The following is a 26,280-nucleotide window of genomic DNA, read 5'->3' on the forward strand; positions in this document are numbered from 1 at the left end:
AGACAGCTCTTAATAGTAAGTAACTTTTTTGGATATATGTCTATAGTTGTTTTCCTGTGATTTTACTAAAAATTTTTGCATCAACATGAATTAATGATGGTAGTCTTTGCTTTATCTCTACTTAGTTTAGGTATTGGGATCACACCTGCCCCATAAAGGGAATTTAGCAGAATGTTTTCTTTCTCAGTTTTTGAGAATTTTGATATGAATTAATTTCTTTTTAAATGTTTTATAGAATTCACCTGTAAATAAAGCTTTTTTTTTTCTTTTGTATTTCCTTCCTTCATGACTTTTTCTTCAGTTTCATTTTTTGAGACTGGGTTAATATCTTTATTTCATATTCTATTAATTAGTGTATTTTCTGGTTTTGTGGTAATCATTCTTTTTGAGCTCTCAGTTTTTCTCCATATAACTGTACAATATATGTGTGTGTGTGTGTGTGTGTGTGTGTGTGTATTGCTTTTCAGGTGCTTCTGTCATGTCTGCCTCTTTGTGACCCCATTTGGGATTTTCTTGGCAATGATATTGGAGTGGTTTGCCATTTCCTTCTCCAAGTACATGCATATTAGGCTCTGATAACATTTATTTCTTCTCTTTGTGATAGCACATTTTAAAAATTTTGTTCACATGATTTTCTGCTAATCAGCCCAACTAAAGGTTTGTCAATTTCATTAGTATTTTTGAAGAACTAGCTTTTAAGTTAATCTTTTGTTCATTGTAATAATAATCATAGGGTCCTTGAACAACGTTCTCTGTTGTTACAGCATAACTTGTATGTGCCTTTTAAAATGCTGCCATGGCATTGCTTATATTCTTAAGTTAAAAAAACACTTTTCTGAGCTCAATATTACTAGGTCAGAAAATCTTTTGTAACTATCACACTCTTAGAATCATACAATCACAGATCTGGAGCTAAAAAGGCCTTAGAGATCTAGGTTAAACCCCTCACTTGACAGATGAAGAAACTGAGGCAGCGGTTAAGTGAAAATATCCATCACTCCTGAACCACTCTTTCCATGTTATTTTATCATATGGATGTTACCCAACAACTGGCTACTATTAGCAGCACACACAAATAATAATAATGATTATTATTATAAGTAGCATCTATATTGCCCCCACTATACGTCAGGCACCGTGCTAAGTACTTTGCAAATATTTCAATTGCTCCTTACAACAACCTTGAGAGGTAGGTGCCATTATTATCCCCATTTTACAGTTGAGGAAATGAAAGCAAACAGAGATTAAATGACTTGCCCACGGTTACACAGCTATGAAGTATCTAAGTCAGGATTTGAACCTAAGTCTTCTTGATTCTGGGCCCGCTGCTTTATCCATTGCACCGTCGAGCTGCCTACTAACACAGAGATATTAAATAGATACATAAGTACACATGAAGTCATTATGAGCACATTCAAGATTTTTTTTGTTAAATCTTGAAACTCTTAGTTAAAACACATTCTGAGGAAAGCTCATCTGATCCTGGGATGGCTCCAGTAGTTTTTGTCTTCCAAACAAAGGCTTCCTTGTTTTGGGAGATGTAGCATAAGCACGCTGGCAGCTTTCTCTGATTTTATCCTAATGAAAGCCTCTTAATGAGCACAGATCAGATTCACTTGTTAATATTACGGATAGAGATTTCATCATATTTTAATGCCTCCTGAAAGCAACTTGGCACAGTTACGATCTTCTTCTAAAATAGCTGCTGTTCTTGGAAGGCTCTAAGCTAACAGGAGATTTTATTTTAAATTGGTTTTCTTTGCCCGTTACCTCTGTGATGCAAATAGATATGCCACTTGACCAGTATGTATCTCTTAGGTTATGTTCTTGCTCATTTTCATTCTCTTTCTTCTGCTGACTTTGGATCTGCTTTTAGGTCTACCCTCTTTGTGACTTCTTTCTGCTCCTATTTGGCATTCTTCTTCCCATCTTGCTGCTATAGATGCAGTATTTTATGGGTTATGATTATTAGTCCTAACTTTCCCACTAATTAGGTAATGGCCTCAGGAAAATATCTCTCGGAAAATTTCCTCATTTGTGAAAATTAAGCAGGCAGCTTCTTCCCTTTCCTAGGGAGTCCAGCATCCACCTCAGTGTTCAAAAAGCCTCTTCCTTCTCTCCCATAATAAAATGTTCAGGTTATTTCCCAACACTTTTGCCAATGTTCTCTTCCTTTTATCCTCTTCTGGCCAGACACTGATCCCTACCTTTTAGAAGGAACCCAGAATCCCCACTCTATTTCAACTCTGAATTCCACTAACTTTCCCCAGTGAAAGTGGGCCTGTCCCCTCCAGGCTTTCCACCCTGTGAACAGACACCGTGATACACCCTAAAGACTTCTGGCTTTTACCATCCACCCCATGGCTGAACCTTCTATTATCTGTTGTTATTTTTTCCCCCTGCTAGAATGCGAACTCTTTGAAAGTGGGGATTGTCTCCCTCTTTGCATTCCCAAAGCTAAATTGAGTGTTTGTCATATAATAAGTGCTGAATAAACAAGTGGGTTTTTTTTTTATTCCATTAAAGGAGTTGGATTAGAGGATTTCTAAGGTTCTGCCCAGATTTAAATCTCTAAAAATCTAGATTAGCCTTCTCTTTCCGCCACTATGGTCAGCATCCAAGAAATAATGTGATCCTAGGTCAACCTATAACATTCAATTTTTTTTTTCTTTTTGGTGAGGTAATTGGGGTTAAGTGACTTGCTCAGGTCACACAACTAGTAAGTGTCAAGTGACTGAGGCTGGATTTGAAGTCAGGTCCTCATGACTCCAAGGCCAGAGCTCTATCTACTTCACCACTTAGATGCCCTGACATTCAATTATTTAAAAAGGAGGTGGTTTTTCCATGGTTTCCTGCCTTAGTCAGACTGCATACAGAATAAGATATTCAATTCTGAGTGACACATTTAAGAAAGAACCTTGGAAAGCTAGGAAATGTCTAGAGTGGATCAACAAAGAGGACTGAGGAGACTCAAAATGATTGCATACAAGGACTGAAACCAGTCCACACAAGAATCATTTGAATAAACTAAGGGATTTAGCTTAAGCTGGTGGAGTTGGGAGAGAGAATTAATATCTTCAACTATTTGTTAAATTTTCAAGTAAAAATGGTATTATATATATTCTGCCCAACCAAAATGGGCAGAATGAGAAATACTGGGTCTCTTCCACAGCCTCCACCTACATCAGACCATTCTCACCTCTCCTCTGAACTGTTGCCATAGTCTCTTGCCTCATCTAATCTAAGATACTAAAAGGATTTTCTCAGTTGCCAAAGCGATTTTTCCTGAAGTGCAGATCTGAATGTTACCCCAATTACTCAATAATGTCCAAAGGCAGGTTATTTCTCCTAAAAATCAAGTCTAAGTCCTCTCTGTTTGGCATTAAAGATCTTCATAACCTGGCCCCTTCCTACCTTTCCACTCATCTTATACTGCACTCCTCCTTATGCACTCTATAGTCAGCTACATTGGCCTATTTGTTGGTCCCTGCATATAACCTACTCCATCTCCAGATTTGGTGTCTTTGCCCCAGATGTCCCCGCTACCTACAATGTTCTCTCTCCTCCCCTCTGGCTTGACTTCTTCCTTGGTCTCTTTCAAGACTCAGTTTACATTCCACTTGGGTATGAACCCAGTTTTTTACATGCTGTCTCCCCATTTAGAATGTAAGCTAACTGAAGTTAAGGATAGTGCCTTCACCTTTCTTTGTAAACCTAGTATATCTATCTATCTAAGCTCTTAATACTTTGATTGTGATGGGAAGGAGAAGAGAACCAGCATCTATCAAGAGCCTGCTAGGCTCTGTACAGTACAGGCACTGTACTATGTACTTTGCAAATATGACTGCATTTGATCCTCACAGTAGCTCTATTTGGTAGGTGCCATTATTAACCCCTCATTTTACAGTTGAGGAAGCTGAGGCAAACAGAGGTTAAATGACTTTCCCACGATAACACAGCTAGTAAATATTTGAGGCTGGATTTATCCTTAGGTCTTCCTGATTCCAGACCCTGTCTTCTATCCATTGTATCACCCAGTTGCTTGGAATGATTGGGTGGGTGTAGGGGGAACAATTAGGAAGCTAATTGTAATAGTCCAGCTAAGAGCCTTAACTAAGATGACAGTTTTGCAAGTGGAAAGCATGAGATGAATACAAGCCATATCACAGCAGTGGGATAAGAATGCCTTTGCATCTGATTGGATATGGAGTTGGGGTTGGGGAGAGTAAGGAATTGAGGCTAATTCTGTATTGAGAACTTGAGTGACTTGAAGGATAATGGAGCTCTCAACAGAAATAGGGCATTTTGGCAAAAATGTAGATACAGTTTGAGGGGAAAAATAATGAGCTAGAGTAAGATGCTAAATAATCTCAAGATGAGGCATTCAATGCACCCCAACCCCTAGGCCAGTTTATTTCCAAGATACATGGCATCACAGCAATAATGTTTGATCTGGCATCTTTAGACACCTAGGTTGAAATCTCAGTTCTGGGGTCAATAGATATCTGGGTTGGCATCTCACCTCTGAAGCTCATTAACCCTTTGGCTGTAGGCAATCTCCCAATCACTCTAAATCTGCTTATTCACTTGTAAAGTGGAAATAACCATACCTGTTGAACTTACCTTGCAGGTGAGATTCAAATGAGGTAGTATGTGTGTGACACTTGGAAACTCTCTAAAGCACTAGGGACCCTTTCACTACTGCCAGGCAGCTGTGGCACTCTGGAAAGGGCACTGGCTTTCACATTAGAGGACTTAGCTTTAAATCCCAGCTCTACTGTTATGGCCACATGGGCATCACCTCCCTGGGCCTCAGTTTTCTCATCTATATTTAGACTAGATGATCTCTAAAGGCCCTTCAAACTCAAAATCTTCTAGTCCTATCAACTAAATCATAATATATATCTTCTAAATGACTTTTTTTGGTCATCAGTCCTCCATCTTCTACTCACTTTCTACCTTAAATGATGACGTTATACTTATTTGCTATATATTTTGTAAATGCCTATCTACGTAAGGGTAAGAACAGCCCCAAAATGGAATAAGCTGCCCTATAAGGTGATAATTTAGGATTATAAGAAGTGTTATTTAATAACCACTAATTGGTGTGGTCTTATACAAGGTCCTCTTGTGTCTGCTTTTTAAGTGTCTTGTATAGAAACTTGTATGTCTCCTCTGTTAGAATGTAAGTTCCTCGAAGGCAGGGGCTGCTTCATTTTTGTTTTTGTACCTGACATAATGCTAAGCACATGGTAGGTGTTTAATATATGCTTGTTGATTAACTGATTGAATTCCTAGGAGTGTATAATTCACTATAGTGCAGCACTTCCTTCCTCCCAGAGCCAAGGCAATTGATTAGAATGACTTTTTTTTTTAAAGACCCAGCTTTGCTTCTTTCTGTATCTCTTTGGCATGCAAATGTCACAAGAAAAGGGCCCTTTGTTTTATACGATGCCAGCATAATGTGGGGACTTTGTAAATATTAAACACACAAAACATGAACAGCAAACAATAATGAAGCTACTTGTCAAGACACCTGTATCTCTAATCCAAAGGTACTTGGTTCAGTATCAGGAATATTAACCTGAAGGGGATATTCTTCTATTGTTTTAGTCATGTCAGCTGACACTAGAGAATCCTGGAGCACAAATCTATTACCAGACCATCTGCTTGTTTCTGAACCTGGTGTTTAGAAATGAATTACTAATATCCTCACACAGACAGGATGGGTGGTGGTGGTTTGTCATTGTTGTTTTTTAAACATATGATATTGATGAGAAATACGCTTTTTAATTTGGACAAAGCCTTGATTCATCCAATCAACCCAAAATAGAAAAATCTTCTCTGCAGGTTGGTGATAGAAGAGGTGCACAGTGTCCTCAGCCCGAAACATTTCACTTCTTTTGAATTTGTTAGCTTGGGGTCTGACGGTGTCCTCTCACACTGAAGAAGATTCAGTTACTCCCTGTAATCTTTAAGGTAAAATTTAAACTCCCCTATTTGGCATTAAAGTCCTTCACTATTTGATTTCTACATGTCTTGCCAGGCTTATTGCCCATTCCTCTCCTTCCTCCACTGGATGTTCCAGTCACACTGGTCTGTTTGCCCTTCCTTACAGATGGCACTCCATCTCCCTTCTCCATTTCTGTACACACACACTGTGACTCATGCCTGGGGTGCATTCCCTTCTCACCTCTGTCTCTTGTAATTCTTTGCTTCTTTCAAACCTCACCTCAAGTACTCTCATACGTGAATTGTACATAGTGATCTATATTGATCTTAACAGGTGCTAGTGCCTTCTCCCCCATAAATTAAGATCATAGAATCACAGGATCAGATTTTAAAACTTAGAAGCCACATAGTCCAACAACCCCTAACTTTACATATGAGGAAACTGAGGCTCAGTGACTTGTCCAAGGTTACAAAGACTGTAATAGGTATAGTTAGGCTTTGAACTCAGGTCCTGTGACTCTCTATTTATTTTGAAAATATTGTGTATTTTTTCATCTGAACTGTGCTGTGTTGTTTTCTTCTAACAGAACATAAGCACCGGGAAGTCAAGAATTTTCATTTTTGTCTTTGCATTTCCAGTGCCCAATCCAGTGTCTGATGTGAAACAGGTATTCAATAAATGATTGCTGAATGCATCAAAGTTCCTTCAAGACAAATTGTATAACACTGGAAATGCAACTTGATTCTATGTTATTTCATACTAATCAACACTTCAGAGGCATTTGACATCAATATGGCCCTGGATGCACTCTCCTGGGCTACCTTTATGACTTCACTGGACTACATGTAAATTCCCCCATCTCTGTTCCAATAATTTAGTTCTTTAGCTCACATCACAACTACCTGAACTTGAGACCATGCCTTTGGACATAGCACGGAACCACCATGTCAGGAAACAGATGCCAATAAAAAATAACCTCCAGTCCTTTACATCAAAGTGGATAAATTTATTAGTAGTTTTTGAAAAATATGTGGATTTTAGGATAGAAAAAAAATCAAGACAAGAACACGCTCTCTTGTAATACTGGAAACTCAGTTCATGATAATATGGTTAGTTACACTAATAATGCTACTTAGGCACAGCCTTGATAATTATATTATAAATATTAATATCACCAAGCCTTTCTGTTTGATTGTCACTCATGGAGTCATTCATCATATTTCCCTGGAACTTACCCTGTATTATTTTATTTCCTTTCTCTTCTTGTTTTTCATTATTGGACCTATAATCACATTGCTGTGGGACTAAACTATAGAATTATCTCACCAATGACTTAACCTTCTGGCTGACCTTTATTTTCGGTCCTATGTTAGTGATGAGATAGCAATGAAATCTTTCCAGGAGGATAACCAAATAAAAAGTCAGGTGTCTGTTGATTCCTCCATTCCTTCTGAATCCCCAACTTAACCATCCAAACCAGATTATCCAGGGCTTTGTTTTCAATTCTTTTTCATGTGACCTGTTTCAAGTTAAGATTCCTTTGAATTATTAAATGCTTCCTTAAAGCATCTTTTTTTTTTACCATGTCTTTTTTTTTTTAAAGTTAATTATTGATGTAGTGACAAGCTGAAAAGACAGAGAATTGTAATTTTTTCCCTTTTGCATTCAGGACATGAGAAATGTCTTCTGACAATGGCTGACTATCTAGTATAATACAAAGGAAATACAAAGACAAAATACTGAATGTTGTTTTAGAAAAGAGTTGCTAAAATCACTGTATTATACAAAATGTAAATGTAGTATATATTTCTCCGAAAATAGCAGTTAGTGGGAAAGTTGGAACATAACCTTTTGAGCCTGGGTTTAACCACATAGCAGGAGCAGTTACAAAAGATACTGATTAGAATTTAATTTTAAAACATCATCATATTATTCAGAACTCCAGTGATTTGATTGTCTTGAAAATAGAAAGGTAATGTTATAATTTTCGGAGCTTGTTAGAGAATAAAGAACTCTATAGCCTCCCACTGAAAAGAATGCCAGTCATCAGCCATGGGAAGCGTGAATTGGGAGGCATTTCACACTCAAAACCTCAATCCCACCAATTCTTCCTTTTTTTAAGACCTTGGGCTATATTGGTTTTATACAAGTGGACTCTGCAGGCACATCACATGGCTATAATCAAGCCCCTTCAGAACAATCTTCTGTAGAAATCATACACAGCATAAAGAACCCTTCATTAGTCACTCAGTTTGGTGGTGAGTCTTGTATCATAGGAACACAATACCATAGATGTATAGCTGGAAGGGAACTTTAAAGGCTGTCTAGTCTAATTTCCTCTTTGACAGATGAGATGACTAACCCATAGACATTAACTGACTTATCCAATGTCACCCAGGTAGTAAGTGGCAGGGGTGAGATTTGAACCCAAGACCCCTGACTCAAAAATCCAGTACTTCTTCTATTACTTTATATTGCCTTCCAAGTAATCAAAGATAAAGAATAAAAAAGAAGACCACAACTTTTTAGGAGAACACAGGAAAAGTATGCATTTACCTTCCCGGTGAGATCTGCGATACGAGGAACCGGCTTCCCTTTCTGGTGACGAATAGTTACGGGACTCTGACCATCCCAGTCTTTCAACTCCTCAAGGCTTTTTAGATAAAGCAGGGCCTTGAGCCCAGTGCAGTAATCCTCAATCACCGTGAAATCCTGATTCTGAATTGCACTGCACACCTGAGAGAAACGAAAGGACAAGCTGTGAGGTCGTTATGCATCAGGCTCATCGATGGACAGACAGACTCTTAAAGGACCGGGGTAGCTGTAGGCTTCACCACTCACTCAACACGGAAGAAAGGGAGCATAGAGAGCTTTAAATGTAAAAAATGAAGGGGGGAGCTCCATGGAGGTTGGAGACAGTGAGTGTTAGAGAAGTTAAAAAAAAAAACAAACAGATTTTTTTTTTTTTTTTGCAGCTTTTTCCCCCTGGAACTCACTTTTTTTTTTTTGGCAGCTTCTTGGCCACAGAGCACCATTAATAACAACAATAACAAAATAACCCATATAGTGCATTAAGGTTTGCAAAGTTCTTTACAAATTTTATCTCATTTATCCTCCAACATACCTGTGTGTAGGTGCTACCAGTATCTTCATTTTACAGATGAGGAAAATGAGGCAGACAGGGGTTAAGTGACTCGCCCAAGGTCACATAGCTAGTAAGTAAACAAAAACATCGCCCTGTGAACTGTTTTCCCTATAGATTTGTCTCCTAGTCTAACTCCAACCTGGCTATCAGCAGTCATCTGCTTTCATTCATGTTCTGATTGCCTTCTAAACATTCTTCAGAAGTATTGTTCTTGACTTTCTTTTCATTCCCTCATTCCCAAATTATTACCCCGATATCCATGCTTAGGAGATGAGATTGCCTTGCTTCTTGTCAATAACTCAGTTAACAAATTTGGAACAAGTACCTATTCGTACGAGGGAGTGTGCCAGATTTGGGAGAAACAAAGTGAGAGGAGTTCCTGCCTTTAAGAAGTATGAGTTGTAGGAAAAAAAAAATCCTATAAATTATGGGAAGGATATTGAAGCGCATTGGTGGAAGGAGTTCCCTATACCAATGCAATCACAGGTATAGTCTCTGTGGCGAGGAAGGGAGAGGAAAAAGGAGGAGGACAGAGAAGGAGTGAGAGAGAGAGGAAGAGAGGAGAAAGAGAAAGACAGGAGAAAGGAGAAGGGAGAAGTAACAACTGCAGGGACCAAGGGAGACAGAACAGGGTAGGTTGAAATAAACAGACACTAAGCTTCCTTCCAACTCAAAATTAAAGGGATTCTGGTATTCTTGGTACATTTTGAATTGAAGGATTTTGAATCGAAGGAAAAGAGGAGGGAGGAGGGCATTCAATTCAAAAAGCAATGGCATAGAAAAAGATAGAGACACATAAGAAAGTGCATGCTGTGGTCCAGACACAGTATGGACACCATTTTAGAGAAAACGTAGGAGAAGAATAACAATAATATCATTTATATGAAACTCTAAAGTTTGAAAAATTCAAATACAATCTCAGACACTTAATAGCTCTGTGACTCTGGACAAATCACTTAACTTCTTTCTACCTCAGTTTCCTTATCTGTACAATGAGGGTAATAATAGACCTACCTCCCATGGTTCTGTGAGGATAAAATGAGAGCATATTTGTAAAGGTGCTTTGCAAACCTTAAGGTGCTAGAGAAAGGTTTGTCATAATGATGATGATGATGTAACTTGCCAGGGTCACAAAGCTTGTTGTTATTGTTGAGTTGTTTCAGTGTGTCGAATTCTTTGTGACCCAATTTGGGGTTTTCTTAGCAAAGATAATGGAGTGGTTTGCCATTTCCTTCTCTAGCTCATTTTTTATAGATGAGGAAACTCAGGCAAACAGGGTTAAGTGACTTGCCCAGGGTTACACAGCTAGTAAGTGTTAAAGATAGGATCTGAGCTGAGATCTTCCTGATTCAAAGTCCTGAAGTGTATCCACTATAAAAAGTTGGGAGTAACGAGATTATAGAGTATCTTGGATGCCAAGAATATTTCTTTTTAGTAAAGGAAGCATTAAAGACTTCTGAACAAGGAGACTGATGTGATCTATATGCTATTTCAGGAAAATGAATCTGCTGCATCAGGTAGAGTGGAGGGTGGAGAGAATGACATTAGTGAGCTCAGTTAGGAACTTCTTGCAGGAGTCCAGGTGTGAAGTGATGAGCCTGAACTAGGTTGGTGGCAGTGGGAATATAAACAAGAAAAATGGGTGTGAGAGACACTGGGGAGGAAAAAAAAATAACAGAATTTGCTGAAGAGAGAGACTGCATAGTGGAGAGGAACTGGGTAATAATTAGGATAGCTAACGTGTATGTAAAAGTTTAAGATTTGCAAAAGATCTCATCTGCTGCTCACCTGCAAGTACATTATCCCCATTTTATAGATATAAGGAGCTAAACTGATGTTCAGATAGCTCACGTGATCATACAGCTAATATGTGTTGCAGGTTGGATTTAACTCTTCTCACCTGACTTTAGGTTCAGCCCTCGTTCATCAGGTATTTGTTAATGGTCATAAAAATAACTTTAGAGGATTTTACCATAAAGGTTCTGCCCAAGTTTTGTATAAATTGAAGGGTTCTACTGCTGTGGAAAGGTTGGAGAACACTCGCCTTAAGCAGATCAGTAAAGTTCATTAAAGAACAAAACAACAAAACAGAACAAAGAAACAAAAAAAACCTGGAGTGTTTCATTGTTCCTTGCTCTCCTTTAGAAGTTCCCCTTTATAACTCGGATTCCTTGTGTTGCAGTTTAAACGGATATCTTTTTGTTCCTTTCTTACAGATACTATAGAACAGTGATCACTATTTTATAATACAGAAGTCCTTAATACATACTAAAAATCAGCAAGTATTCCTAAAGCTCCTCCCATTAGATCAGAACCTTGCTAGACATGATGAGAGATCAAGAATGTATAAATCATGATCATTTTTGCATTTACACATGTGTATGTATAGATGCATATACATAGAGAAACTTAATAAAACCAAACTGGTAGAATAGGTGGAAGGCAAACTGATAAATGATGAATGTGGGTACAATGAGATGGAGGATGGAGCAGAGTTGACACTAGTTTTAAGTATAAAAAAGAGGAGTTCACATACTATTTTTTGAGATGGTAGAGAACCACTGGATCTGGTTGAATAGGGAAATGTGGTTAGATTTGCACTTTCAGAAAATCACTTTAGAGACTATGAAAGATGCATCAGAAAGAGAGAAGACAAAGCAAGAATACTCATTTGGAAGTTATTTGAACAGTTTTGACAAGATGATGAAGGCTTCAACAAGGGTCACATCTGTATGGGGGGAAAAGGAGGACATATGGAAGTGATGTTTAGAGGACAGAAATGACATGAGAATAAAAAGTCAAAGTTGATGCTGAGGTTGTTCACTTGGGTGCCTGGGAGCATAGTGGTATAAAGTGGTTGTCACATAGTTAGCGGGTAATAAATGCTTTTTCCTTTATTTATTCATTTCATGCATTCATCATTTTTACTTACAAAGTCTTTCAATTACTTGAAGAGAGTTATGGTGATTCTCTTCAGCGTTTTCTCTTCTAAGCTACTTACGCAAATGATTAGTACCCTCATATCATTCTGGCTACCCTCCTCCTCTGGATATACTTCCACCATATCAAGGTGGGATCCAGAGTTGAACACAAGACTCCAAATGTGGTGGGACTGAGGCATAGTACAGCGGCATTATCATTGTCTTTGTTTTGGACACCATGCTCATTATATTTCACAAAATAATAACCAACATCACATTACCTTTTATCATTCAATGAACATTTATCAAGCATTATGGGTCAGGCACTGTGCTAAATGCTGGTCATACAAAGAAAGGCACAAAGAGTCTCTACCTAGAGAGAGTTTATGTCATAATGGGGAAGACAACATGTGAGCACAAGCAAAAAACAAACAAACAAACAAACAAACAAACAAAAAACCTAGTTGTTACATACAAGATATAGCCAGAATATATGGCAGGGAATCATGGGGCTGGGAGGCTGGGAAAGGCCACCTGTGGTAGGTGAGATTTTTATTGAGTCTGAGAGGAGGCCAGCAAAACTAAGAGGGGAGTTAAAGGATTAGAATATTCCAAATGTGGTAGGCAGCTAGTACAAAGTCATGGAGACAAAAGATGGAATTTCATACTCAAAGAAATGGTAGGTAAACCAATGTCACTGGAATATAAAGTATGTAGGAGAAAATAAAATGTAAGAAGACGGAAAGACTGGAAGAAGACAGGATATGAAGTTTTACATGCTAGAGAAGTTTATATCTGATTTGATGGAAAGGGTAATAGGAGCCATGGGAGCTTAGTAAGAGTGGTGAGATGGGCCTATACTTTAGAAAAATAACCTCGGCACCAGGGCACGCGATGGATTGGGGTAGGGATACCAGTTTGAAGGCTGTTGAGTAGCCTAGGAGAGAGCCCAAGTCAACAACTAGCAGTTATAAAATGGCTTCTAATGGGCCAAGCAATGTGCTAAGTAAGTACTGGAGAATAAAGAAAACCTTTCCCCCAAAAAATAAACACAAACAAAAGAATCAAGTCCTACTCTCAAGGAGCAGTGATGAAGGCCTGAACTGGGATGGCAGGTGTGAGTAAAGAGAAGAGGACATTATAAGAGATGTTGTAAAAGTAGAAATGACAACAGCTGGCAACATAGTAAGTTTGTGGGGTGACAAAGAGTGAGGAGTCAAAGATGACCTCAAGGTTATGAGCCTAGCTCACTGAGAAGATGATGGCCATGTTCTTGAAGTCAAGTGAAGTCTGGAAGAGGGGATGGTTTTGGGAGAAAGATGAGTTCTGTTTTGGATATATTGAGTCCAAGATACCCACAGGACATCCAGTTTGTTATGTCAACAGGCTTTGGGAAAGGCAGAAATGGAGCTCAGACAGAGATTAGCAATGAATGTAAACATCCCGGAATTCTCTATCTAGGGATGATACTTGACTCCAAGTTCACCAAGTGAGAGTTTATATAGGAAAAAAGAGAGGAAGGAGCAGGAAAGAGCTTTGCAGGACAGCCACAATGAGTGGGCATGATATGGATGAAAAATCAGCAAAGGAGACTGAGAAGGGGTAGTTGAAGAGATAGCAGCAGAACCAGGAGAGTACCCTATCATGAAAACTTAAGAGAGGAGATAATATTCAAGAAGAGAGTGTGACAGGCAGGATCAAATTCTCCAGGCAGGTCAAGAAGTTGAGGATTAAGAAAAGGTCATTAGATTAGACAATTAAGAGATCACTGTTAGCTCTGGAGAGGGCAGTTCCAGTTGACGTGTTCCGATGTTGACTCATTCATTTTGGAGTCCCCTAAAATTTCTATATTTTTTCCACAGAAACTGTTACCTAGTTGTGTCTCTTCTATCTTGTACTTGTGATATTTATTTTTAATCCAAGTATAGGGCTTTACATTTCTCTCTATAAAAATGTCATCTTTTAGAATAGGGCCAGATATAAGTAGCATTCCTGTTCTACAAAATCTTTCAAATATCCCTCTGTAATCCCATCCACAAACACTTTCAGTACACAAGAGATAATTTATCTGGTCCAGAGAACATTTGGAGTGTTATGATAGTTCACTAACTAAAAGTAGTGTTATGTCATGGAAAAGGTACTAAATTAGGAGTACAGAGTGTGAGAGTTCACCTCTCACTCCCCATCAACTAATGTCATGATCTTGAGAAGAAAAAACCATCACTATACCTCTTCTAGACCTCAGTTGAATCATCTGAAAAAGAGGGTGCTGGACTAGATGTCAGCTAAGGTCCCTTATGACTCTAGGCTTCTGTATACTAAAGTCTAATGTCCAGTAAATCTCTATCTGCCCAGTGCAGGCTAAATTTATTAATATCTGGTATCTCAGAACATGTAGGGATTGGCAGGAAACTATGGCTTGAGCATGGACAATGTCATATAAATTAGAATAAATATATTAGTTTAATACTGTCAAATTACTTTTTCCACCCATCATAATGATCCAGTGCATCCCACCCTCCTTTAAAATTGATTAAATGGTTTCCCAAGTTGACAATGGTAGACACAGTTTTAAAGAACACATTGATCATGTGACACATAAATATTAATATCTCCTCTCTTTACTCATCTACTTATTCATTTAATATATACTACCGCTTAGCAGAAGGTCTCATTTCCTATTTTGAAATGCTGTATGTTACAACTGTTCAGGAAAGAGCATGGAGTTATTATAAAATATGAACGAGAACATTTCCTATAAAGCCCATTTACATTACACCAAAAATCTGTTCCTTAGAGGGAGCAGTTTGAGCATTAATTAGACCTGTTCTACCTTCCATAGAGCTGATGATTTTTTTTCAGAGCAATTATGAAGAACATCATTATAATTTCTTCCACGGGTTCTTTAACTGTAAAAGTCAATGGATGCTTTATTTAAACCTCTTTGTTCACTGAAGGGTTCAATTTTTTTTTTGTAGTATATGGGTAATACTTTTACTACATGGTCTTAAAATAGGATGCCCTATTAACATGAGAACTCTGATTTTTGAAAAAATCTCATGATGTCAAATGCTTTATAGCATGTTCAAGTGTGTTGTAAAAGGCAAGCTCTGCTAGAAACCTGAGAATATTGTACAAGAAAATGTACAGGAAATAAATAATGCAGTGGAAATACAGTCCAGTCTAGTCAGAGTCAGTTTGGCTTACTGCAGTTCAACAATTGTACATACTGAACTCCTTGAGGACAGGGACTGTTTCCATTTTTGTCTTTATCTCTGCACTATCGGCAATTGTAGGCCTTTAATAAATGCATGTTAAAATTTCCAATCTTCTAGACACTGAGCTAGGTATTGTGGGGGATAAAAAGATGAATGAGACAGAATCCCATCCATTGAGAAGCTTATATCATTTGTTGGAGGTGATGAAAGAACATTAGTAGCAAAAGTCTAAGTTCGGATATGAGGAAGCCACATTAACACATAACGAGGTAGATACTACTATCTTTTGTCTTAGGCAGACCACATTTGAAGTGCTGTTTTCTATTTGGGGTGTCAACAATCAACAAGCATTTTTAAGTACTTACTAAGTTCCAAGTACTGTGTTGAGCAGTGCGGATACAAAGGTGGGGAAAATTCCTATCCTCAAGGAGCTTACTTTCAAATATGGAAGCCAAAATGTCAACAATTAGCTATTTACAAGCCACACATACGGCAAAAGGAAGGCCGTGTTGGAGGGGAAGGCCCTAGCAGCTGAAGGCAGTGAGATAGAGTGAGGAAATTCCAGGAAAGATCTCATTCAGAAGGGCTGTCACACACTTTAGGAAGGACATTGACAACATGGAACACATTTAGAGGAGGGTGACCAAGACGGTGAAGAGACTGGAGGGATGTACTACATGAAGATCAGTTGAAGGAAATGGCAATGTTTGACCTAGAAAAAAGACTTGTGCAAGATAACAATGAGTATGTGCACATATTTGAAGGAATGGCATGGAAAAGATTCTGGAATCCAGACCTCCTAGCTTTGCAGTTATTATACAATCAATACTTCAAGAAACTCCACCTCAACTTGACTCTCTTTTTAACCCGTTGCCCTGACTGTTTCAACTCCACTGAACAGGATGCCCCTCTGCACGCCTGCCCTGCCCCCCCCCATAAGCTCATCACTTCCAAACTCACCATCAGCAAGCTAACTCATACCTTCCTTGACACCGCCTCCCACAGCCTCCTCTCTCCTCTCACGGGAGGCTGGAGAGTGGAGCACTAAACTCCTCCCAATGCTGTCTTTTAGAAAGGGCGCTAATCAGACTTAGCTCACTCCACTTTGCATCTGCTGCCCTGCCTAGTTCCAACTGTCCTGCACCAGTACCTCCCTGGTTTTCTCCCCACCTTCCCTGACATGTTTTCTGTGTTGCCTGCCCCTTTCGATTATAAAAAAGCAACTTGAGGGCCAGCACTGTATTTCTTTCATTAATTATATCTCCAATGCTTAGCGCAGGTGTCTGGCATAGAGGAGGCCCTTCATAAATGTTTATTTGATTGGATCATGCGGAACAAGGAATGACCTTTGGAACCCAGTCCAGGGATACCTGTTGTTGTTGTTCAGTCATTTCACCCACTCTTTGTGACCCCATTTTCTTAGCAAAGATTCTGGAGTGGCTCACCATTTCCTACTCCAACTCATTTGACAGATTAGTAAAATGAGGCAAACAGGGTTAAGGGACTTGCCCAGGGTCACACAACTAGTAAGTGTCTGAAGCCACATTTGAACTCAGGTCTTTCTGACTCCAGGCCCTGTGCTTTATCCACTGTGCCGCCTACCTGCCCATAGGGGTAGCTAAGACAAAGCAAATCTTGCAATAGTATGAGTTTAACATGAAACAAGCCAGAGTTAAGGGGTTAGTAGGATCTTCAAATGGGTCTTTCTAGTAGATAGTTGGACATATAGCATAGAAGCACAGCAGAGAGCCTAGAGGCAATCAGACATGAAGTTACGGGAAGGAATGAGGTCAGTAGGTACTCAAAGAGAAAAGAGCCAATGATAGAATCCTGGTGAACACTCACGTATAAAGAAGGTACAGAAGAAAGAGCTGTCAGTGAAAGAGACAAAAAGAGCAGTGGCCAAAATGTTAAGAAGAAAAACAGATATTTTGTCACTGAAGCCAGACAGATTTTTCAAGAAAACAACGCCATTGGATTTATCAATTAGGCAGTCGAATATGTGAGAAAGCAGACTCAATTCAGCTGTGGGTGAAGAACAAATGACGTTCCAAGGGGCTGGAGAATTGGGGGTGAGAAAAGAGGGGCAGTGTGGCAGGATGGGAAAGGCTCAGAGGGACTGGAGTCTAACTCTAACCCTAAACCCCAATCCTAACCCTATTCTGACTCATTGCCTGTGACCCTAATTAGGTCACTTCAACTTACTGACCTGCAATTTTCTCAATAGAAAGATGACGTGGTTGTATTAGAATGACCTCTAAGGTTCTTTCCAGATCCAAATGTGTGATCCAGTGCTTCTCAAGTCAAGTTAACAAGCATTTATTAAGCATTTACTATATGGCAGGCACTGCGTTAAGCAAGAAGGATATAAATATAAGCAGAAAGTCCCTGCCTTCAAAGAGTTTACACTTCAGTGGAGGAAGACAACATAAATGGAAGCTGGAAAAGAGGGGGAGGCGACAAAGGTACCCAGCGTGGTGGCATTGTAGAGAAAATTCTAGAGGAAAATCAGGAATGCAGCCTGAAGAAGAAGAATAAAGAGATGGATGGCCTGGGCATTCTTCTTAAAATGCAGGTTCTGGAAGGAGCCAGTGGACGATCAGAGGGAGGGCTCACAGTATTTCTAGTGTGTGAAGTCCAGGTTTGGTGTGAGCATCCAGAGTGGAGAAGTTTCAAAGGTATTATGGAAAAAGTTTGGGAGGAGAGTTGGGAATGCAGCCTTGACAGAAATAAAGAAAGCAGAACTTCAAAGGGGGCTACACTCACTCTGAGATCAATGCATTTGTGAGATAGGTAGACAAAATGTCTGTTTGGCCAGTGGGAGTGATGGGAATAAAGGTTCAATCCTCAGAACTGTCTTTTTCTTTTCCTTTTCTTCCATTCTTTCTACTTAATTTATGTGGGTAGGAATGTGTTTTAGATTTTGGTTCTGGACTACTAGACTGGTAGCAGTAATGACCTTGAGAGTGAGTCAAACTATAGGTAATGGTAAGTACTGCCATCTTCTGGTCAATGTGCAGGAGGTTGTTACCCAGGTTGGAGAACAAACTTTCTTTTGAGGAAGTAGTTGATATGCTAATGGCTCAAAGGTCATATTATTATGCCTTTCCAAACTAAGCATTTTTATTTCCTGATTTCCATTTGAAATAATGTTGCTACACTCTATATCTAGAAGACTGACAGTTTAACAAGGTAGGGTGGTATAGTGGTATATGTGCTGATTCTGAAGTTAGAAGACCTGAGTTCAAATCCTTACTCTTCAACTTGCTAACTGGGTAACCAAGAGCAAGCCATTTATCCTCCCTGGGCTCAGTTTTCTCATCTGTACAATGAGGGGGTTTGATTAGATAGCTTCTGACATTCTTTCCAGTTCCAGATCTACGTGCCTATAAATCAAGGTGAGATATTTACACTTTGGGTATTTTGTCTTGGGTCAGAAGGAATTAATTCACTGGTATAAATCACATGATGATTTAAGAACATAGTTGGCATGTAGAAGCCCTTGGCATACCAGTTGATCTATATCATTTCATTTGATCTATTATCATTCTCCCCATTTTGAAAACAAAGAAACACAGAAATTTAGTGACTTTCCCAAGATTACACAGCTGATAAATGGCAAAGTCAGAATCTGATCTTTTTATTCCATTTTATATTCCATTTATATTCCATTTATATTTATTCCATTTTATATCTGGTCTTTTTATTCCAAACATAGAGATATTTTCCATTTCACTTCACCATAGATGCCTCCCTATAAGTACACTTCATTCATTCTTCAACAGGTATATTCAAAAAGAAAAACCTGATGGAAAATTAAACGTATGTAATAAAACTATATTTTCTTATCAATTCTTAGTAGAGATACATTTCACAGACAACTTGCTATTTTTAAGAATATAAAATTAAAACATACTGTAAATGCGGGAAAAAAACATTTGAAATAACATTTAAAGGGGGAATAATTTTCAGAGTCAGCAACACACAAAGTTAAAAAGAGTGTACAAATATGCCACTGAACTTTGGAATATTGCAACAGAGGCTGTATTTTCTTGGGTTGGTCCACCATGGGAGAGGGAAACTGGCCTCATAGGTCGCCTGGCTTTTAAGAGTTAACTAGTTTTATCTCACTGTAAACGTTCCATTTTAAAACCCAAAGCGAGTAGCATTATCTCAAGGTAAATGTTCCTTTTAAATGGGTTCATTGTATATGACATATCTTAATTGTTTATTTAACAACTCTAATTAGGATGGCTAGAAGCCATTAACATGTTTGCTTAGTATTATAATTTTTAAGTTCTTTCCGATAAGGAAAGAATTTATCTGACCTTTATCTTTATCTTTTCTCATATCAGGGTATCAGGTGCCATTAAAAGATGCCATTACCACCATTAATTATAACCACAAATGTGAATTTCTATATTGGTGAGTCTCCTTGAAGGAAAGTAGAAGTAACTCCTATACTCTCATAAAAAGCTAGATTTAGAACTGGAATAGACCTTAGAATTCAGTTCAATCCTCGACTTTTACAGATGAGAAAACTGAAACCTAGAGAAGATGAATGAAGTAATAGGAAGTAAATTACAAGGCTGATTCGAACCTAGATCCTTTGGCTTTGAACTCTTCCATAAATACTCATGACAATTTTCTGGGTGCGAAGTGAAACCCGAGGGCTGTTTAAAATTGCATTTATCCTGTTCATGATCTAGAAAATAGTCATGACATTCACAGGTTTTGCATTTGACGTTTTGGTTATTCATGGGTTGGCCATCGATAATAAAATGGGAATTTTTGGAGATTTGCCTTGTGCTGCAGAAAATCGCAGATGATGCAGGCATGTAAAGAAAGCTAAAAAAAAATAAGTCATAAATGCATAAATAATATATATTATTAATCTATTTTATAATTTATTACCAAAAGTGTAGATAACATAAATTTATTATAAACAGTTAAATTTTGTTAAAAGTTTCTGTGCACTAAAAAACCATGCGTTACACACTCTCTTTGGGAGCCTCCTCTTTGTCTCTCTACTTGACTTCCTTCTCAGTGATATTTGCATCTTGTGCTTTTCCTAGTAGAAAGAAATCCGTGAAGCGGGTGCTGCAGCAATACCAGTGAGTGACAAGAACCCTGCATAATGCAAGAAATACTAATATCTCTCACTAGAAACTGCAACTTTTTTAATGGAGGCAATGTGTCGTTTTACTTGTTTTTTTTGTGTTAAATAAATATGATCGGAATTATTAAAAATAAAGGTTGGGGTGGGGCCTCGAGTTATTTGTAGTATTTCACATTCTTGGGAGTCTTGTGCTCCTAGCTCCCCCAAAGTGGGGAGGAATGACTGTAATTTGCAATTCTCCTTCTGAGACTTATTTGTTCATACTTTTTAACCACTTGCCTATTGGGAAATGACTTTGGAATATATGTGTGTATATGTGTGCCCATATACATACATAGTATATAGAATTTAATGTATATAGGCACATAGATGTGTCTACGTATACATATATGACACAGGAGAGAAAAGAGCTAAAGATAAGATACAATGATATGTATGTATATTCATGTGTATGTGTGTATGAATGTATGTATATATCTATATTTAATATATGAATATCTATCTAGAATACTAAAGTCTTATTTGAGAAATTTGTTACTAATATTTTCCTCATTCAACCACTTCCTTATTTATCCTACAGGCATTAATTTTACTGGGGCCAAAACTTTTTGATTTCATGTAATCAAAACTATCGGTTTTCTCATTTATAATAGCCTCCATCCCTTGCTTAGGCAAGAATACATCTCCTATCCATTGCAGTGGGAGCAATTTGATCTGCTTTTCTTCTAATTTTTTATGGTATGATGTTTGATATTAAAGTCACATATGCCTTTTGAATTTATTGTGGAATGCAGTGGCAGCTAAGTAGCCCCATAATGCATAGAGCGCCAGGCCTGGAGTCAGGAAGACTCTTCTGAGTTCAAATCTGGTGTCAGACACTGTGTGACCCTGGACAAGTCATTTAACCCCATTTGCCTCAGTTTCCTCATGTGTAACATGAGCTGGAAAAGAAAATGGCAAAGCACTTGGTATTTTTGCCAAGGAAACGCCAAATGGGGTCAAGAAAAGTCAGATACGACTGAACAACAAGAACAGTGTAAGATTCTGATCCAAATCTAATTTCTAGCAGTCTCTTTTCTAGTTTTTCTTATCACATGAGGAATTCTTTCCTAAATAATTTATATTTTGAATTCCATTGTTTTTTATTCTCTCGTGACTAATCTGTTTAACAGATCTATTTCTCTATTTTTTTAAAAAATCTGTATCAAATATTTTAGATATTTGCTCCTTTATAATATAATTTGAATCCTGGAAATCCTATTTTCCTTTACTACCCCTTCATTTCTACCTCTGTTCATCATATCCCTTGAAACTCTAGATCTTTTGTTTCTCCAAATGATAATTATTATTTTATCAAGTTCTTTTAAGTTCTCCTTTGATAATTTGACTAGTATAGCACTAGGGGAAGGAAAAAGGAGTGGAATAAGCATTTATTAAATGCCTATTATATGCCAAGCACTGTACAGATACTATTTATTAAACCTGTAAATTAACTTTGGTAGAATTATTTTTATTATATTGGTATCCCAGCCATGAGAACTAAATATTACTTCAAACTATTTAAGTTGTTTTTTTTTTTTAATTTCTTTAAGGAGGGTTTTGAAATGAAATCTAACCAAGTATTGAAAGTGTTTTGGTAGATTATTTCCCAAATATTTGTTCATTTTGTAGTTATTTGGAATGGGATTTTTCCTTTCCATTATAGCCTTTGGTATTGTTATTACTATATGGACATGCTATTGATTTTGGTGGTTTTATTTTTCAGCTTGCTACTCTGCTAAAACTGAGTTGCCCCAATGACTATCTTTGCAGATACCTTAGGATTTTCTTAGGTAAACCATCATGTCATTAGCAAATCAGGTTAGTTTTTCCTCTCTTTACTCCTGTATTTATTGGGAAAGCTTCTGGTGTATTCTAGTTGCACGTGATGTTTGCTTTTGATTTTAGATAAATTTTATGTCAAATAAATTGTCCCCTATACTACATAGGGATTTAAAAAATACATAAATGAACGTTGTACTTCATCAAAGACTTATCTGCATCTATTGACATAATCATGTTTTTAACGTGATTAAGTATATTGATTGTTTTTCTAATGCTCTGTCATCCTTGCATTCTTAGCCTATATCTAGTGTGATCATAATGAATGATTTCTTGAATGAATTGCTGCGATCTGATTGACAAGATTTTATTTAAAATTTTTTGACTCAATATTCATTAATAATTTGGTCTATAGTTTTCTCCTTTATCTTTTTATCTATATTATGATTATATTTGTCTCATAAAAAGGACCTGGTAAAGTGCCTTATTTTATTTTTTAGAATAATTTGTGTAATATTGGTGGTAATTGTTCTTTAAACATTTGATAGAATTCTCCTTTGAATCCATTAGGAACAAAAGTTGCCCCCATTCTTTTGGTAGTTCCTTTACAGCAGGTTATATTTCCTTTTCTGAGATTGCATTATTAAGAACTCTAATCTTCTGTTAGTTTGAGTATTTTATATTTTTAAGGTATTAATCCTTTCTAAATGTGCTTTATACATTCTAGTAATTCTTTTTATTTCTTCTGCTTCTGTTGTGATTTCACCTTTATCATTTGCTATTTTACTAATTTGATTTTCTATCTTTTTTCTTTTTAATCAAGTTAGCTGAAGTTTGATCAATTTTGTTAGTCTTTTGCAAAGAACTAGCATTTGGTTTTGTTTTTCTCTAATTTTTCAGTATCTCCTCTTCATTACTTATATGGGATTTAGTTATTGGCTTTTTAACTTTTAAAAATGCATATTCAATTTATTAATCCTCTTCTTTCCTATTTTGTTAATGTATATTTTAGGGATATATCTATATATATCTTTCCCTGAGAACTGCTTGAGCTGCATCCCAGAAATTTCACGTTATTTCTTTATTATAATTTTTTTACAATTATTAATCTTTTAAATATATTTTTCTTTGACTGACTTGCTATTTAGAATTTCATTATTAAGTCTACATTTGTATTCTATAGACTAATTACTGCTTTTTTCATTATTAAGTCTACATTTGTATTCTAGAGACTAATTACTGCTTTTTTCTTACATTACTGTCTAAAAAGATTTGTTTACTATTTTTGCCTTCTTATATTTATTTACAATATCTTTGTGTGCTAATAGCTGCTCAGTTACTGTCAACGTTCCAGAGAAATGCTTATATTCTTTAGCAATACCATTTAGAAGACAACATAAGTTTTGTCCAAACCTGTGAGAGGGGAATTAAACTCTTACTATTATTGTTTTACTATCTATGCTTTCTTGTAATTTAATTAATTTTCCTTTATTATTAAATATTACGCATTTAAAGAACATGCATTTAATGTTGATACTGGTTTGTTGATATTTGGCATAATTTGTTTGTCTCTTTATTATGAATTCTGGTTTTTGCTTTAGCTGATAGCATAATGGAAACTCCTGCAGTTTGGGATATACCTGGTTCATAGTGAATTTTGTTCCAGACCTTCATTTATATTCTGTGTATGTCTTTGCTTTTAAGGTGTGTTTCTTGTAAGCAACAGATTGTGCAGCTTTATTTTCTTATTCAATCTGTCACTCTCATTTTATGGAACTGTTTAATTCATTTACATTTCAAGTTATTAGGTTTATATTTTCCTTTTTTTGATTCCTATATTGGTTTCTTTTTTTCCTCTAAATTACTACTTTTTTAATCCTCTTCCTCTTTAAAGATGACATTATACCTTGTTGGTTATTTTTGCTAAATTGACTTTAAAGTAACTGAGTCCCACAGACTTTTTCTCACCCTTAAGCAACACACATTCGTGCTTGATAGTTTTGAATTTTTATTTAACTTATTGACTTGATTTTCTATCTTCCTTTTACATAGTTACCAAATAATTCCCCTCTTTTTCCACATAATTAAATCTCCCTTTCTGCTCTTCAACTTCCAGTCTTTTTTAAATTCTATGCCTTTTTCTAAAATGAATTTCTTTTCTTTTTTTTTTTTTGTTTTCTTCATTCTTTTTCCCATCCATTCTAAGCTGTGTTGCATGCTCCTTATATTTATCTACTTCTTCATTATTTTCTGAGTTCTTCAGGGCACTAAAGCTTCTAAAGTACTGATCTTGAATTTCTTCTTCCAAATAACTTTTATGTTATTTCCTTGTGAATCTTGCTGCCCCTCTTTCCTCTTTTTTATGTTGTGCATCTTCCTTAGAAAAGTCATATCAGTTCCAGGAGAGGACAGAAATATTGCTCCATGGTAGAAATGTCTCCGTCCTTCAGCTTGTGTGGTCTAATCCTACTCCCTACCCCTCCCACCACCCATGGTAATTTTCTTTTCCATTTGCTATGGAATCTCCCCTCTGGGGGCTCAGATCCTCCCTTCCCACTCTTCTGGATTTTGGTTTCACCCTCCTCCCCTGTCTCGAGGAACTCTTAACTCCCTTCCCTTGAGGTAGGATGCTGACTAGTACTATTCTTTAAAAATCATCAAAGCTATGAGTATTAGCCATCATCCAAAAAGTTAGAGTGCTGAGGTCATTGTACAGTTTGAAATTTTACCTTTAGAGATAAAGCCAGTTTTCATAAAGTATAAGAGGAATTTTGCTTAGAGACCAAACAAATAAGATTAAATAGAATCGAAGAACTGCCGAGTTAGACAAGACCTCAGAGGTCTAGTCTAACCTATATCTATCCCCAAATCCCCTTTATAACATCACTGAAAAGTGGGCAGACTGTGATGGAAGACCTCAAGTAAGGAATATCCTACCTCTATGGAGGCAGCCCAAGAAAGGTTTTCCTTACATTAAGCTTAAATCTGCCTCCCTGGAGCTTCTATCCTGTACTCCTAGTTTGGTCCTTTCAGAAGAAGCTGAACAATTTTTCCTGGTAACAGCCAACAACTCAACTGACTCTTGTGATCCTTTGCCTATCCCTTCACAGAGTACATCAACCTATTTTCATTTCTTTTAAAATGGATTAACACCTTTGGGGCTACACAGTAGTCATTAAGTACAGTGCCCTATATTTTGAAGGCTGAACTTTTTCAAAGATTGTGTATTCATTGTTAAATGTCTTTTTTTTTAGGGGGGCAAAAAAATAGGAAATTTAGTTCAAGGCTCAACTCATTAAGAATCCTAGAATCTGAGCCATACAGCTGACAAAGACTACAAACTTTCTTCATTGAGGCTGAACTATGGGTGCTGAAAAATGGTTTGCTGAAATGGATTTGTTGAGATATCCCTGAACTACTGAAGAGCATCTCCTTTTATATTTAAAGGCTTACCAGAAAGGTAACTCCATGACCCACTTCCTCTTACAGTTACATATTTAACTACCATCACTGTCAAAGATAATACCTTGTATCTGTGTAATGTTTTACAGTTTTCAAGGACTTTCCCATACATTATCTCATCAGCTATATTTTTATTCAAGTGATAAGATTTTGGCATTTGGCAAAATACCATCATATTTACCTGAAAAAGAGAAGGCTTATTTCAGCTTTGCTGAATCACTGTGAAATCACTATGACAAATGGCTACATAAATGAAGCCTTATTATGAAATACTTCCTAATAATCCTCTGAGACAGACAGAGCAGGCATATTATCTCCATTTTATAGAGCAGGGAACTGAGGCTTGGAAACTTGAAGTGAATTGCCCAAGGTTGAAGAATTTGTAAGAGCCTGGACGAACTAAAACGAGTTCTTCTGATTCTTAGTACATTGTTCTTTTTAGGACATCTCTTTGCCTCTGGATAAGGGGGCAATAAATGCATCACCATCATCATTATTATGATGATCAAATAATAGCCCTTAGGGGCAAGGGGACTGGTGCTATTCTTTAAAAATCATTGAAACTATGAGTAGTGCCATCATCCAAGACCTTAGAGTGCTCAGAGGTCATACATGTTGAAATTTTATCTTTAGAGATAAAG

At 37.2% G+C, this 26,280-nt stretch overlaps 1 protein-coding gene across 1 annotated transcript in view; it reads right to left on the reverse strand.

Annotated features, from left to right (window-relative positions):
- Positions 1-26,280, reverse strand: part of DPYD (dihydropyrimidine dehydrogenase) — a 1,024,364-nt gene that overhangs the window by 126,538 nt on the left and 871,546 nt on the right. Inside the window, exon 20 of the mRNA XM_027868249.1 lies at positions 8,510-8,689. Coding sequence (XP_027724050.1) covers positions 8,510-8,689 — 180 coding nt within the window. The remainder of the gene's footprint in view (positions 1-8,509; positions 8,690-26,280) is intronic.

The sequence above is a fragment of the Vombatus ursinus genome, unplaced genomic scaffold (assembly GCF_900497805.2).
Source record: "Vombatus ursinus unplaced genomic scaffold, bare-nosed wombat genome assembly UNPS02014787.1, whole genome shotgun sequence".
NCBI classification, from domain to species: domain Eukaryota; kingdom Metazoa; phylum Chordata; class Mammalia; order Diprotodontia; family Vombatidae; genus Vombatus; species Vombatus ursinus.